At 56.2% G+C, this 14354-nt stretch overlaps 2 protein-coding genes across 5 annotated transcripts; both read right to left on the bottom strand.

The window, feature by feature from the left end:
* Positions 1 to 4897: 4897 nt before the first annotated feature.
* TMEM25 (transmembrane protein 25) lies at positions 4898 to 9415 on the bottom strand. Of its 4 annotated transcripts, XM_072822233.1 has the most exons (9): positions 9357 to 9415; positions 8809 to 8902; positions 8283 to 8594; positions 7546 to 7836; positions 7208 to 7339; positions 6843 to 6873; positions 6590 to 6690; positions 6367 to 6456; positions 4898 to 6219 (listed from the first exon to the last, which is right to left on the bottom strand). In XM_072822233.1, exons 2-9 carry the CDS (start codon positions 8876 to 8878, stop codon positions 6146 to 6148), a joined length of 1101 nt encoding a protein of 366 aa, XP_072678334.1. In that variant the 5' UTR covers positions 8879 to 8902; positions 9357 to 9415; the 3' UTR covers positions 4898 to 6145. The 4 variants fall into 4 exon arrangements, with proteins under 4 accessions (XP_072678334.1, XP_072678335.1, XP_072678337.1 ...); XM_072822234.1 differs by lacking the exon at positions 9357 to 9415 and having other exon boundaries at positions 6367 to 6453; positions 8809 to 9098; XM_072822236.1 differs by lacking the exons at positions 7546 to 7836; positions 9357 to 9415 and having other exon boundaries at positions 8809 to 9102.
* Positions 9416 to 9566: 151 nt separating this feature from the next.
* TTC36 (tetratricopeptide repeat domain 36) lies at positions 9567 to 14142 on the bottom strand. Its single transcript, XM_072822232.1, has 3 exons — positions 13880 to 14142; positions 12344 to 12532; positions 9567 to 9862 (listed from the first exon to the last, which is right to left on the bottom strand). Exons 1-3 carry the CDS (start codon positions 14130 to 14132, stop codon positions 9600 to 9602), a joined length of 705 nt encoding a protein of 234 aa, XP_072678333.1. The 5' UTR covers positions 14133 to 14142; the 3' UTR covers positions 9567 to 9599.
* Between the last annotated feature and the right edge of the window lie 212 nt (positions 14143 to 14354).

Here is a 14354-nt window from a genome sequence, read left to right as displayed (position 1 = left end):
CAGTGATGGCATTAAATGAATAGTAGCTTCAGCAAATCAATTTTGTGAAAGATCACGTCTCACTCCTCCAGGGTTGGCAGTAGAGGGCAGTCATCTTCTGGAACCTATTTTTCCTGGGGGCCTCTCACCAGTTACTGCTGGGACCTTACAGGCTACCTGCCTGTCCAGCTCCACTGGACACTGGTTTCCGGGTCAGGGGTGATTGTGCCCTGGCCAAGGGTGGTAGTGGTGGTAGTAACAGAGACAGGCAGATTCGGGAAATCATTTGGAGGCTGTATCAGCCAAGCTCCAGTCAGGAAGTCAGAAGCCTGCTAGTTTTTTCTTTTCTTTTCTTTCTTTCGGGGGTGGGGGGCGGGGAAAGGGAGAGAGAGAATCAAGCAGACTCCATACCCAGCACGGAGCCCCATGTCACGACCCTGAGATCATGACCTGAGCCCAAATTGAATCAGACACTTAACTGACTGCACCACCCAGGCACCCCCATGCTAGTTATTTCTAACAAAAGGTGTTAAATATGGGAAACTGGTCACAAAGTGTTGGGAGGGCTGACAGAGCAAAAGGGAGAAGGGAAGGTGTGCTGCAGGAGTGAGACGTTCAAGGGGCGGTATCGACGGCAGGTGCCGGAGCTAGACAGGGTGCCGCAGTGGCCTTGAGTTGCTGAGGGGACACCACGGAGCCACTAAAGTCCACACACCCTCACCCCACTGCTACGGCAACGTGAGTCATGGCTGCTATGTCCTTTCTCCCGCCTTCTCTTGTCTTGCTGCTGCCTCCCATGGGCAGAAATCAACAAATGGCCAGGGCGTCCGGGAAATCCAGCAGTATCAAACAGAACAGAAGGGAGGGTGTGGGGCTGAGAGGCAACAGTAGAAAACCAGGGGACGTATAATCACAGGACTTGCCGACAGACAGGATATGGGGGACGGAAGGAAAGGGATTAAGGATGACACCCAGGTTTTTTGGCTTAAGCAGCTGAATGAGTAAAGTATCCAAGTGCTGATATAGGGGGAAGTGGGGGCAAGAACTGATAGGAAGGAGAATTACCTTAAAATGCTACAGTGTCAGCCTCGTATGGACACAATAAACACACAGATGGGAGGGGAACTGTTGCTGACAGACTCCGAGGCCAGGTGATGTTCACATCATGCTTCGGTTTGAGGAGCAGGAGCACTCGTGCTCAGGCCTCACTTTGGCATCCTACTGGAACCAGGTGCTCTGCTCTCAAATGGATACCATCGACGCTCACCTTTAACTCATGGGGGAAAAGACTCCATTACATTTTCAGGGAACACTCAGATTGCCTCCTTCGGCAAGAGCGGAGAGTCAGCGCTAATAAACACCACTGATTCTTGTCATCCACAGTAGTTGTTTGTTTGTTTTACCTTGTTTAACTATGCTCCAGGCTTGAATGCACAACCCTGAGATCAAGGGTCACATGTTCTACGGACTGAGCCAGCCAGGCACCCCGTTACCCACAATAGTTCTTTCTATAAAGCCGTGACAGTCACCCAGTCAGCAAACCCTGAACCATCGTTCCTAGGGAATACAGGGTTAGGTTTCTATGTGCCCCTGGTCGTGCTGTGTTCATCAACCAACCGTGGACTCCCTGAGCTCACACCCACCAGCACTGGAAGTCCTGCTGGACTGAAGCTTATCTAACACACATCACGGCCCTCACGCAGAGAAAACGCTAGACGGCACGTCAGCTATACTCGGAGTTTTTTATTTTATTTTATTTTTTTAAGGTTTAATTTATTCATGAGAGACACACAGAGAGAGGCAGAGACACAGGCAGAGGGAGAAGCAGGCTCCATGCAGGGAGCCCGATATGGGACTCGATCCTGGGTCTCCAGGATTACGCCCTGGGCTGAAGGCGGCACTAAACCGCTGCGCCCCCCGGGCTGCCCTCGGAGGTCATTTTAAATAGAATCACCAGCAGTAAGAAAACGTAGCAATACCCAGACGGCGCACAGAGCGCTTGTTCACAGTATGAGAGCTGAAACCAGAGGCGGAATGTCCCCGCTTTCCAGCCTCAGCAGGGAAGGTAGGTGTTGGCTGACTTAAATCTTTCACTGCTCTGAGCTTGCCAGCAAATAACTGTGAAACACTGCATGGGGGATCCCTGGGTGGCTCAGCAGTTTAGCGCCTGCCTTGGGCTCAGGGCGTGATCCTGGAGACCCGGGATCAAGTCCCGCGTCGGGCTCCCCGCAGGGAGCCTGCTTCTCCCTCTGCCTGTGTCTCTACCCCTCTCTCTCTCTGTGTCTCTCATGAATAAATAAAATCTTCAAAAAACAAAAAACACTGCATGTATTGATTTGGGATCACACACATACTTCAGTGCCTAAGTGGATTCACAAAGGCAGAATCTGCAAACAACCAGGATCCAGTGTGCTTCCTGCTGAAGCCGTCAGCCCGGCCGGAGCGCACCCCGCTGCTCCAGTACGTCTAGCGCAGCCAGGCGGTGAGCATCCCGGACGGCGCCAGTGCGCTCCTCGCTCCTCCTCAACACCCGTGGTTACTCCCTTTGGTTCCTTGCTCTGTGGCCCTAGAAAAAAATCCCCTAACATCTATACCTCAGTTAACCTAGCTATGAAACTGTTACTATAAATGCTAATTAACTGTTAGGCAGTTAATTGAGTTATAAATTATAAGCCAGTGTACGTGGCTCACTTTTTTTTTTTTTTTTTAAGATTTTACTTATTGGGGATCCCTGGGTGGCGCAGCGGTTTGGCGCCCGCCTTCGGCCCAGGGCGCGATTCTGGAGACCCAGGATCGAATCCCACATCAGGCTCCCAGTGCATGGAGCCTGCTTCTCCCTCTGCCTATGTCTCTGCCTCTCTCTCTCTCTCTGTGACTATCATAAATAAATAAAAAATTAAAAAGATTTTATTTATTCATAAGAGACAGAGAGGCAGAGGCAAGGGGAGAAGCAGGCTCCCTTTGTTTCCCAGGTGCCCCCGTGGCTCACTTCTTATCAGTGTCTCTGTCTCTCCTCTACAGCCAAATTTCAGGCTCCCCCCACCCCACTAAATCAGTTACCATTACTATCTTCCAGAATTGTCGCTGCCTAGTCTCATGTCATTCTCTTTCCTATTATCTATCCTTGCTGATTTATATCTTTAAAAATTGCTATTCCTAGGGGTACCTGGGTGGCTCAGTCAGTTAAGCATCTGCTTTTGGCTCAGGTCATGATCCCAAGGTCTTGGGATTGAGCCCTGCCTCAGGCTTCCTGCTCAACGGGGAGCCTGCTTCTCCCTCTGCCCCTTGCCCCCAATCCCACTCGTGCTTTCTTTCCAAGTAAATACAATATTTTTAAAAATTATTATGATACTGTCATTGTATAGGTATAAAGGAGGGAATGAAGGTGTAAATACAGTGTTCAATACTTGTTTATTTCGAAGTGTTGAGGGCTTAGGATCAGCAGAAAAGGTGAGGGACGCTTCAAGCAAGGGAAACTGCCTGCATAAAAGTTTAGTTAGAAGAGGGACTTCCGGGGCACCTGGGTGGCTCAGTTGGTTAAGTGTATGCCTTTGGCTCAGGTCATGATTCCAACTGCCAAGGAGCCTGCTTCTTCCTCCGTCTCTCATGAATAAATAATAAAATCTTAAAAGAAGAAGAGGGACTTCTGGAACCCTGGATACAGCACAGCAAGCAGACTGATTTTCCAGTTTAACTTGGGGGATTATAGAAAATGAGGATCTTGGGGTAGGGAGAAAGTAGACAAATGAAGTCTTAAGAGGCCTAGTGGAAAACTTATACTTCGTAACGTCATCACTACATACTACATTTTGTGGCACTTAATCTCTTCACATAGTTTTACCCACACGACAAGCCTAACTTCTTGGGAGTCTGCTTCTCTCCCTGCCTCTTCCCCTCTATGTCTCTCATGAATAAGTAATGTCTTTGAGGTTTTTTTTTTTTTAAAGACGTTTATTCATGAGAGACAGAGAAAGAGAGAGAGAGGGAGAGAGAGGCAGAGACATAGGCAAAGGGAGAAGCAGGCTCCATGCAGAGAGCCCGACGTGGGACTCGATCCCAGGACCCCAGGACCACGCCCTGAGCCAAAGGCAGACGCTCAACCGCTGAGCCACCCAGGTGCCCCCAAACCTCATTTCTAGTCTTTTTTCCCCCTTATGATCCTCCAGATTTTGGGGGGAGGGGGAATCACAGCCTAGTCTGAGCCTCCTGTACCTCTAATCAGAACAAGAGCTCAGCATGGTTTAGCCACACTCTTGAGAGACGAGAGACGGTGGGGGAGTCTGCCAAGTGAGACTCAGACACCAGGTGGAGAGCTAGGATCCCTGCTCTGCTCTCCCCAAACAGAAAATGCCAGCCTAGCCATTGAGAACAATGTAATTAAAGAAATAACATTACTTATTTTTAAAAATAAAAGATCTGAAGCAAACAAGGTAAAGTGAGAAGATCTAACAGAGTAGTGGGACACCGGTGTTTCTTCTATTCACTGTGTGATTCAAAGATTTCATTTTGGGACTCCTGGGTGGTTCAGTGGTCGGGCATCTCCCTTGCTCAGGTCATGGTCCTGGGGTCCAGGGATTAAGTCCCACATCGGGCTCCCTGCAGGGAGCCTGCTTCTTCCTCTGCCTGTGTCTCTCCCTCTCTCTCTCTCTCTCTGTGTCTCTCATGAATAAATAAATAAAATCTTTAAAAAAAAAACCTCATTTTTATTTATTTTTAAAGATTATTTTTTATTCATGAAAGACAGAGACAGGCAGAGACAGGCAGAGGGAGGAGAATCAGGCTTCATGCAGGGAGCCCGATGCGGGACTCGATCCTGGGACCCTGGGATCATGCTCTGAGCCAACTGCTGAGCCATCCAGGGGTCCCTCAAAGATTTCATTTTAAAACCATATATAAGAAATGAGACAGACACGTAACATTCACTCAGTCGAGTTTATTAAATTTACTGTGTGCTCAGCACTGTCCTAGGTAGTAACATGAGAAGGATTATAAAACATATCAACAAGGGAAAAATATACTTTGTGCTAGACTAATTTGCTATCATTTCCATGTTGCTTTCCAGAGAGTTTTTAGATTGTTTGGGAGGTATGTGGTCCCCCTCTCTCCACATTCCCCTAAAGCTTCTAGTTCTGTCAAATAACACGCCGTTCTGACCATCCCCTGAAGAGCAGAGGGTGAAGGAAGAGCGGCTTCCTGCCCATGTCACAGTCAAGGGCTGGTCATGGGCACCCATGGTCGGGGAGACTTGTTGAGAGGGAAACTGCCAACCCCAGGGTTCAGGGCACTCACAGTGAATCATAGGAAGGCCAAACTTGGGGAGGCCACAGAGAGGGCCCTGGGCCCTCACCCCCTCCCGAGGGGATGTGCTTAAAGTGCTAACACTGTAAAAAAATGATGCATAGCTACATGCTGTCTTGGGTGCCCTTCCCACCTTCCTCTTTTTCTCCTGACTTGTGCTAATGCCAGGCACTGACACCACTGGGGGCTAGGCCAGTGGGCAAGTCTAGTGCCCAGTGAAGAAATGGAGAAGGTCTAGTATCTAACCTGTGATGCCCAAGAGGAGGCAGAGACAGAGAAGGGCAGAGAGGTATGCAGCAAAAGGGACTAGTTTGTGCTTGGCCACTGCCCCTGGGCCAGGCCTTGGTTCCTGGGCAAAGGGCAGTTTGATTCTATACAGCTATCAGGGTCCTAGATTTTCCCTGAGGGCACAAAGCTGCATAGCACGGGAAGCAAGTGAAGACGTGCAGGCACCCCCCCACCCCCCACCCCCGTCCCCCATCTGGGCATGCCCCATGCCTGCTGTGCAGAGTGCTAAGAGTACCAGTGTGTGGCACAGAGCAGCCCCAGGCCAGCAGGGCCACACCACACCCAGACGCTGGAGGACCTGCAAACACGCGGACAGAGAGCTCCATCCGCAGGGGCACAAGCAGTGAAGGCCCCCAACCCGAGTCAGAACAACAGGCTGAGGTCCAGCTGGTGGCTCTGCCAAGACACCTGTGCCCCTGAGGGTCAGGTCCCACTTGGATGACACAGAGGGCGCCCCAGCCAGGACAAGCTAAAGTAGGAGTGGCATGACCTCTTCACAATGGCAACAGGGCCAGGCAGGGGTTGCCTTAGAGAAGGGGGGGGGCAGGAGCCAAGAGGGCACCCCCCCATCTCACCCTGCTCAGAGCCAGATCTCATCACTGCTCACACTGGACACTCGATAGATATAGCCCAGCATCGGGAGCCGGATGAAACCTGCAGGGTCAAGGATGCCCGGGACTCAGTGAGCATCACTGCCTAGAAGGCAGGAGACCCCTCTCTGCCTCTTGGAGGCTCAGAGGCCTCTGGCAGAAGCGCAAAGGCTGGGGAGCAGAGCGGGGCCGAGGGCCCACATCCCGGTACCTCGGCTGGTGAGGAGGCCACCGGGCTCCGGGTCCAGCAGCTCTGGCCGGCTGTTATTCTGAGCCATCTGCCGGTCGGCTGGTTTCCCTGCTGGGCGACAGAGGGGGTGGTGCCCAGGATGAGGGGCTGCCTGACGGGGCCGAGCCCCTCCCAAGTACCAAGGTCTCTCTTCCTCCGAAGCACCTCTGAAGATAAAGGCAGGGCAGACAGAGGCCGGCCGTACCTCTGGAATCCGGAGTGAGGTCGTTGAGCTGGAGGTTGGACGGGAGGGACATGTTCTCCCGGGGCAGACGCACGTTGTTGAGTTTCAGGTTGTTGGAGTCACTACAGGGCAGACAGCCTGGGATAGGCCCCGGCTCCGGCAGGCACAGATGTCTGCTTTGGGGCCCAGTCCAGAACTAGGGAGTCCCCTGGTTTCCAGTGTCCCCATGCTGCATGCCGGGTCGGCCCAGCCAGCCAGCCAGGGGAACAGTTACCTAGAGATCAGAGACGGGCGCCGGGAAGGGCCTAGGGGAAAAGAAACCACACACTTTCTCAGGGAGCCCGCCCACACTGGGCTCTGCCCCTCTGCCCTTTCAGACCCACGGCCCTCAGGCAAGGGATCCCTCCAACGCCCAGCTCTGGCTCTGGGACAGATGGGGTTCCCAGTGCCCAGCCCCGCTGCCCGAGCCGCATCCGGTTCCCCCCGGGGACATGCCCGAGAAGACCTGGCACTTGTCAGAGATGGCTTGTTGTGCCATAGCCCTGTGTGCTGTCCTTGCCGCCCCTCCCTCCCCTGCCCCTGCTGCTCTGCCACCCTCGCTCCCCACCCCCCCCAACTCCACCCCTGCCTTGGCCCTACCTTTGGTCTTCTTCTCTTTCCTGCAGACCAGGCAGGCCACCAGTGTGCTGAACCCCACCAGGGCGCCCAGGGCAAGCCCTCCGGCCATGATGATGCCCAGCAGTGGCACTTCCACTCGGGTGGCCAGAAGCCCTGCAAGTTGTCCTCTGGTTAGGTTCTCAGTGGGCAGGGCCCCCCAACTCTGAGATGCCACAGGGACTACTCTGTCTTCCTTGCCCAAAGCGGTCGGCACTGCTCACTCGCAAGACTCACCCAAAAGGCAACCAGTCTTTTCATTTCGGTACTGTGATCCTGCACCCACCTGAGGCTTTGCTGGGCCAGCTGCTGGCAGTGCTCACCCGGGGCGGGAAGCGAGGCGCTGGTGACACCCACGTCGTTGGTGGCCACCACGGAGAGGTTGTGTGCCAGGCTGCGGAGCTGCAGCTGCACGGTGTGGTTGGTGAGCCAAGGGTAGTTCTGGGCATCCAGCACCAGGAAGTCGGAAGTGTTGACGGTCACTGGCCCATCCTGGTCGATCCAGGTCACATTGGCAGGTGGGTTGGCACGCACCAGGGCAAAAAGGACAACCAGGAGGCCTGGGCCCTGACTATCCTGGTATTTGGCCCCGACCTGGGCAATCTCTGGTTTAACTGGTGCAAAGCAGAAGCCAACAGATTCTCACCACACCCCTCCTACTCCTTGCCCTTTCTTCCCAAACCCAGAAGGGAGCCCGGAGCCTGGACCTCTCCTCAAGGGGGCACTGGGAAACAGGACAGCTGGGTCTCCTGGAGACGCAGCATCTCATAGTGACTAACAGTATCAACACCAGAACCAAAACGTTTGGATTTGAATCCTGGCTCTGCTTCCTAGCTGTAGGACTGCAGACAGTACTTAACCAATCTGTGGCTCCGTTCTTGTTTGTAAAATGGAACCAACAATCGTAATCACCTCATAGGATTGTCTTGAGGATAACGTGCGCCAGTATTTGCAAAGCGTTTAAGTGTTAGTCAACTGGTCTATCAGGCCACCTGCCTGGTGGCTGCTGGGGGTCCCTGGGCAGAGAACCCCTGCCCCTGCCCACCTCAGGGGCACTCACATTGCACATTGAGGATGACAGAAGCATTGGCTGACCGGCCACTGCCGGGGTCCTGCAAGGAGCAGTTAAGCTCATGCTGGGCCCTCTGGGCAGTAACAGTGAAGGTGCTGGTGCCTCCCGAGAAGGCCTCCCCGCCAACGCTCAGCAGTCTGGAGGTGCCGGCCTCCTGCAGCTGTCCGTCCAGGTACCAGGCCAATCGCGGGGTTCCAGAACCCCCTGCCACGCGGCAGGTGAAGGCGTGCTGCTCATTCTCCCGGAGAGCCCGCTCGGCCCAGGTCTGACCATCAATTTGCGGTGCCAATTCCCCCCAACCTGGAACACAGCAGGGGTTCTGGGAGAGCGGGGGAGGGGCGGAGCCGGGGCCTGGGCAGCGGGCCAAGGGCCGCAGGAGCACCTGGGTTCGCTCACTGGGGACCGGCCGGACCTTGGGTGGGTGCGGGGAACCCGGTGCTCCGGGGCCGGGTGCGCGGAGACAGGGGGGCTTGGCCCCGGCAGCGCCGGGCCAGGGGGTGAACGGGGGGGGTACCTGAGCTCAGAAGGGCTGGCAGGAGCAGCAGCGAGCGCGGGAGGGCAGCCGGGCCTGGGGGCGGCGCCATGGCGGCTCCGGCCTACGCCGCAGGCTGCCGAGAGAAGGGGGCGGGCCTCGAGGTCAGCCGGGGGACGCGGGCGGGCTCGGGAGGTCCTCCGGGGTTGTGCTCTCCGGGAACAAATACAAACCGTGCACCCACACACACGGGCACTGCCCGCAGCGGCGAGGGCGCCGGGAGCGCAGCCGCGGGGCCGGAGCCCGCCCGCCCGGAGCCGCCCGCCAGGCGGGCCGAGAACACCGCGCCTCCCGGGACCCACGGGCGCCCGCCCGCGCCGGGCCCCACACGCATGCGCACACGCGGGCCCGCGGCGCGTGCCCCTCCCCCCAGGGGACCGTCCTCCCGGCCGTCTCCCCCTCGCCCCTTCCCCCCGCCATCTGTCGCCCCGCGCCCGCCTTCCACCCCCGAGGACTAGGCGGAGCCGGGGCGCAGCGGGGCGTCCGGGCGGCGGGGGTCGCGCGGGAGCCCCGCCCCCCCGGGGGCTCACCTGGCGCCCGCCCCGCGCTCCGCACGAGCGGCTGCTCAGGTCTGCGGGGCGCCGCAGTCGGCGGGGCGGTGCCAGGCGGGACCAATCAGCGCCCGAGCCCGCCCGCCCGCCCCGCCCCGGCCCGCCCCGGCCCCGCCCCCATCCCGAGCGCGGCGGCCCGCGGGGTGGGCTGCCGCGGGGGCGCGGGCGGCCGCACGCAGACACGGGAGAGTCGGGGGCAGGCGGCAGCTTTATTGGCGCGGCTCAGCGGCCGTTGCGGGGCCCGTGCAGCTGCTTCATCACGTCGGCCAGCATGCGGTTGCACAGCGCGGCGTAGGGGTTGAGCAGCACCAGCTGGCGCCGCGCGAACGAGCTGCCCAGACGCGCCGCCCGCTCGAAGTCCCCGCGGGCGTCGTCGTCCCGGCCCTGCAGCCGCGCCAGGAGCCCGCGCTGCACGAAGCCCTGGCGGGCGGCGCGGCCCCGGCCTCCGCTCAGCGCCACGGCGCGCTCCAGGTCCTCCAGGGCGCCTGCGGACGGACGGACGGACGGCGGGGGGTCAGGGCCCAGCCACCTGCCCTTGCTCTCGCCCCTCCGCTTGGGGATCGCGACTCTCACCGCACGCACGGCGGCCTGGACAGCTTGGCAGGACTCGCCCCGGGCTGCCCCGCAGTCTCCAGTGGCAGAGTGGGCACTGACCCCCCTTTTACACCCAAACACGGAGGTGCGGGGGCCTGGCCGTTTATTCCACTCGTTTGCTGTTAAGCGTCTACCCTGCGCCGAGTGACTGACTCTGAATCTGAGTCTGAAAAAACTGCCCTGTACTGATAACCATTTCTTAGAAAGACCATCAAATTCATTTCTCTTAATTTTCGTTCTGAAGGCATTTCTCGTATTCATTGTACGCTGTAAACCTGTTCTTCCCGCTGACTGCCTTTCCTCATTCTTTATCTCCTGGATCTTCGTTATTCTGTATTTTCATGAAAGGAGATCTTGGAAACCAGAGCTGGCCCTGGACATTTTCATGTTTATCATTGTCATACAAGATACTTGGAGTAGGCCTTAGAACTCAGCGCAACGTCAGGCAGCCGGCTGGTAGCACTTTAGCGCCCAGCTGGAATGTTTCTGGGCTCTGCCTCAGTTCACTCATGCTCTCTCTCTCGTCTACAGGGCTGTCAGGGTGCTCGAGGAGCTCCTGCATCATCCTACAGAGAGGCCCATCTCTGTCCTGTTTCTGTGTGTTTTGATCCCAGAACCCAGCAGGGGCTATGCTCCCCAGGCCATTCTAGATAACTAAGAAGCTCTTTGATCACAGTGTTTCTGGGTTTCCTTCCAAGGAGCTCATCTGGAGGAATCAAAAGCCTTTTCCAGGCAGCATCACTTCTGTTTCTCTCTGGGATTCTGGTCTTTGTTTTTTGTTGTTGTTGTTGTTGTTGTTGTTTTAAGATTTTATTTATTTATTTACTCATGAGAGACACACAGAGGGAGGCAGAGGCACAGGCAGAGGGAGAAGCGGGCTCCATGCAGGGAGCCCGATGTGGGACTCGATCCTGGGACCCCAGGATCAGGCCCTGGGTAGAAGGCAGGCGCTAAACCACTGAGCCACCCGGGGATCCCAGATTTAGGTCTTTGGACAGTCCCTGGCTGTTTTTACAGCCTGGCCCAGCCCTGCCCTGCCCTGCACAACCCAGGTAACAAAGCCTGGGAAAGGGACCCTTGGTTCCCCACTGTTCCCAGAGTGGAGTCCAAACTCCCTGGGACTGGTATTCCTGGCCTCAGGAGCACTTGATCACCCTCTGGTCTCCAGCATGGCCTTCTCTGTCCCATTGTCCCCATTATAGTGTAACCCAAGTGCAGCAGCTTTGATCCAGTCAGTCCCCAGTTGAAATCCTCTGATGATTCCCCATATTTTCAAGACACAGTGCAACCTGTGCCTCTCACCCCCAGTCCTTTACCATCAGACCCTTATTTACTTCTCCAGACTCTACCCTCCCACCATTCCCCATTCCAGCCAGTCTGGAGATCTGGAGTTCCCTGTACCTTTTCATTCCTTCTGGGTCTCTACAGGCTGTACTGTCCCCCACCCCCTCCATCCAGCTACCTCCACCTCTGGGCAGCCCGGGTGGCTCAGTGGTTTAGCGCCACCTTCAGCCCCGGGTGTGATCCTGGAGACCCGGGGTCAAGTCCCATGTCGGGCTCCATAGGTGGAGCCTGCTTCTCCCTCTGCCTGTGTCTCTCTCTCTCTGTGTCTTTCATGAATAAATGAATAAAATCTGAAAAAAAAAAAAAAAAGCCACCTCTGGGGAACCTGGGTGACTCAGTTGTTGAGCATCTGCCTTTGGCTCAGGGCATGATCCCGGGGTCCTGGGATTGAGTCCCTCATCGGGCTCCTTCTCCCTCTGCCTATGTCTCTGCCTCTTTCTCTGTGTCTCTCCTGAATAAATAAATAAAAATAAATAAATAAAACATCTACTCCTCAGGGGCAGATACCCTGCTGACCCCACCCAGCTCATTAGACACAAAATCAGAGCTATGTGTCTGTCCTACCCCCTGGACTGCGAGCTTGAGAAGCACCGACTCTGGAGCCCTGCCCACCTGGTTCAAACCCCAGCTCGGCTCCAGTGTCTTCAGCTGTAAAGTGGAGGTAACGATAGCACAACCTTCTGGGGTTGTGGTGAGGATTAAATGAGTTACTAGAGCTTACATGGCAAGTGCCGGAGTCCTGGCACGTAGTCGTTGCTGTAAGCAGTCCGTCTGGCAGGTTTGTCCCAATGCCCAGCCCACTGCTACAGTAGGAGACTCTCATTAAATGTTTGCTAAATAAACCAGTGGAATGCAGTCTCTTCTGACTTTGACAATTGGCTCGAGAGATAAGCAGGGCCCGTAAGATCTCTCAAGTCAGAACAGAGGTTCCAGGACAGGTTCGTGGCTCCCCAGCCCCACAAGCCCTGGCTCTCTGGTCTGTGGCCTCCAGGGCCCCTCCGCGGAAGCGCCAGGGCATCTCCCCTCACCTGCCACGTCTCCTTGCAGCCGGCGGGCCTGGGCCCGGTTGTTGTAGGCGGAGGCCCTCTGGGGCAGCAGGTCAATGGCTTGGCCAAACCTCTCCAGGGCCGTGCTGAGGTGGCCGGCCTCCGCCGCCATCACCCCCTGGAGCTCCAGGGCCTTGGACTGCTCCAGCTGCGCTCGAGGAAAAACCTCATCTGTGTCAGGGAGAGAGCAGGGAGGGGACGGTGTGCAGGTGGGAGCAAGGAGCAAAAGCCACGCTGGGCTTCGGAAAGCCGCGGCCTGAGCCGGAGCCGGCCGGGCCGGGCCGGGGTGTAGGTCACTGCAGGAGTCAGAGGCCGGGTCATGGCCCGGGAGCCGAGGTGGCCGAGGTCGCAGGCGTGTCTACGTTCTGAAGGGACCCGGGAAAGGGGCTTCGGCTGCTCATTGCCACGGGAATGAAGCCCCGACTCCTTAGCTCAAGGTCACACGGACCCTAAATCGCCCAGCTGGGACTTGAACCCAGGTCTTTCTGGCTCTTTGGACTGTCCCCACTTTGTTCTACTACACCGCCTCCAACACGGAGACCGCCAAGGCCCGCGGGTCGTGAAAATCACGTGGGACGTATCCCTCAGCTTTTCAGACCGCAGTTTCAGTGAGACCGAGGCTTCTCTCCTTTAGAAACAAAGGTCATCAAAAGTCCTGATGGGGGTGGGGGTGGGGGTTGGCGCCTGGCCGACTCAGGCTGAAGAGCAGGCAACTCCTGATCTCAGGGTCCTGAGCTCAAGCCCCATGTTGGGCACAGAGCTTACTTAATTAAAGAACAAAACCAGGGCACCTAGGTGGCTTAGTGGTTGAGGGGCTGCCTTCAGCTCAGGCCGTGATCCTGGGGTCCTGGGATCGAGTCCTGCATCGGGCTCCCCACAGGGAGCCTGCTTCTCCCTTCTGCCTCTCTCATGAATAAATTCTAAAAATCTTAAAAAATAAAACCAAAAAACTCCAGGTGGGGGTAGAAGGCCTCATTAAAAAAAGAAACTCCCAAAAAAAAAAAAAAAAAAAAAAGAAACTCCAGGTGGGGGTGTAAGGCCCCATTAGAGGCTGAAGGAAGGGCCGGTGGGTGCATTCCCTCTGTGGAGGGCTTAGCTCAGTGTTGGGCTTGCTGAGGTTTGTGTTGAGGTCAGTACCCTTCAACTGAGCCACCCATGCCCTTCCATTCTCTGTGTTGAGAAAGGCCCTGTTGGAACAAAGATGTGAGTTGAGCATTTCCTACCCCCCCACCCCACCGCCCCTTCCCCCCAGCACAGCTGAGCTGGGATTATGGGCTGAGTTACGTGGTGAGGTCAAGTTCAGAAGTATGAGGCCTGAAGGACAAACCGTGACTTTCTCCTTTGGGCAGAGATGCTTGCCAAGCCTCCACCAGCGCAGTAAGTGCATGCGGACCTCTGGCATTCCAACCTCATCATCACCCAAGGGTCATGGAACAAGGGGTCTTGCGAGACCACCGTCCTCTGCTGCCCTGGTGAGGCCGGCCAGCGTGGCACGCTCTAGTCCAAGGTCAAACTCACCTTCATCTACTTCTTCCTTCTCTACCTCCTCTTCCACGTCCAACCCAACAAGGTCTCCAAACGGGGTGTCGGGGTTGAAGATGGCCCGCAACACTGCCTGGTCATTTGGAGTCCCCATGGTGCTCAACTCCCAAATCCCAGAAGGTGACTCAGGAGAGTGAAGGGAGGACGGAGGGGGGCTGAGCCTCGCAGCCAGCTGATCTAGAGGGCAAGGTTCTGTTTGAGGCTCGTCCCTGTGAGGAGTGTCTTCCATTCCTGAGCTGTACTGTAAACTCAACCTCATTTGGCCTGGGGTTAGCAACCCTGGCTTGCAGAATATTTACAAATAGTGCTCAACTGCCTTCCCACCCCCACCCCAAGTCTTAGGGGAACAGAGTAAATGAATCCAATTTCTGCCGTAAGGTGGAATGAAGCAGAGAGGGTGCTGCTCAGGTTCTTTCTGAAATGATTGCGTTTTAATATGTTCATAGACCAA

Source organism: Canis lupus, chromosome 3 (genome assembly GCF_048164855.1).
Source record: "Canis lupus baileyi chromosome 3, mCanLup2.hap1, whole genome shotgun sequence".
Taxonomy (NCBI): Eukaryota; Metazoa; Chordata; class Mammalia; order Carnivora; family Canidae; genus Canis; species Canis lupus.
The sequence above is the reverse complement of the archived record's forward strand: the minus strand, read 5'-3'. Positions and strand labels throughout refer to the sequence as shown.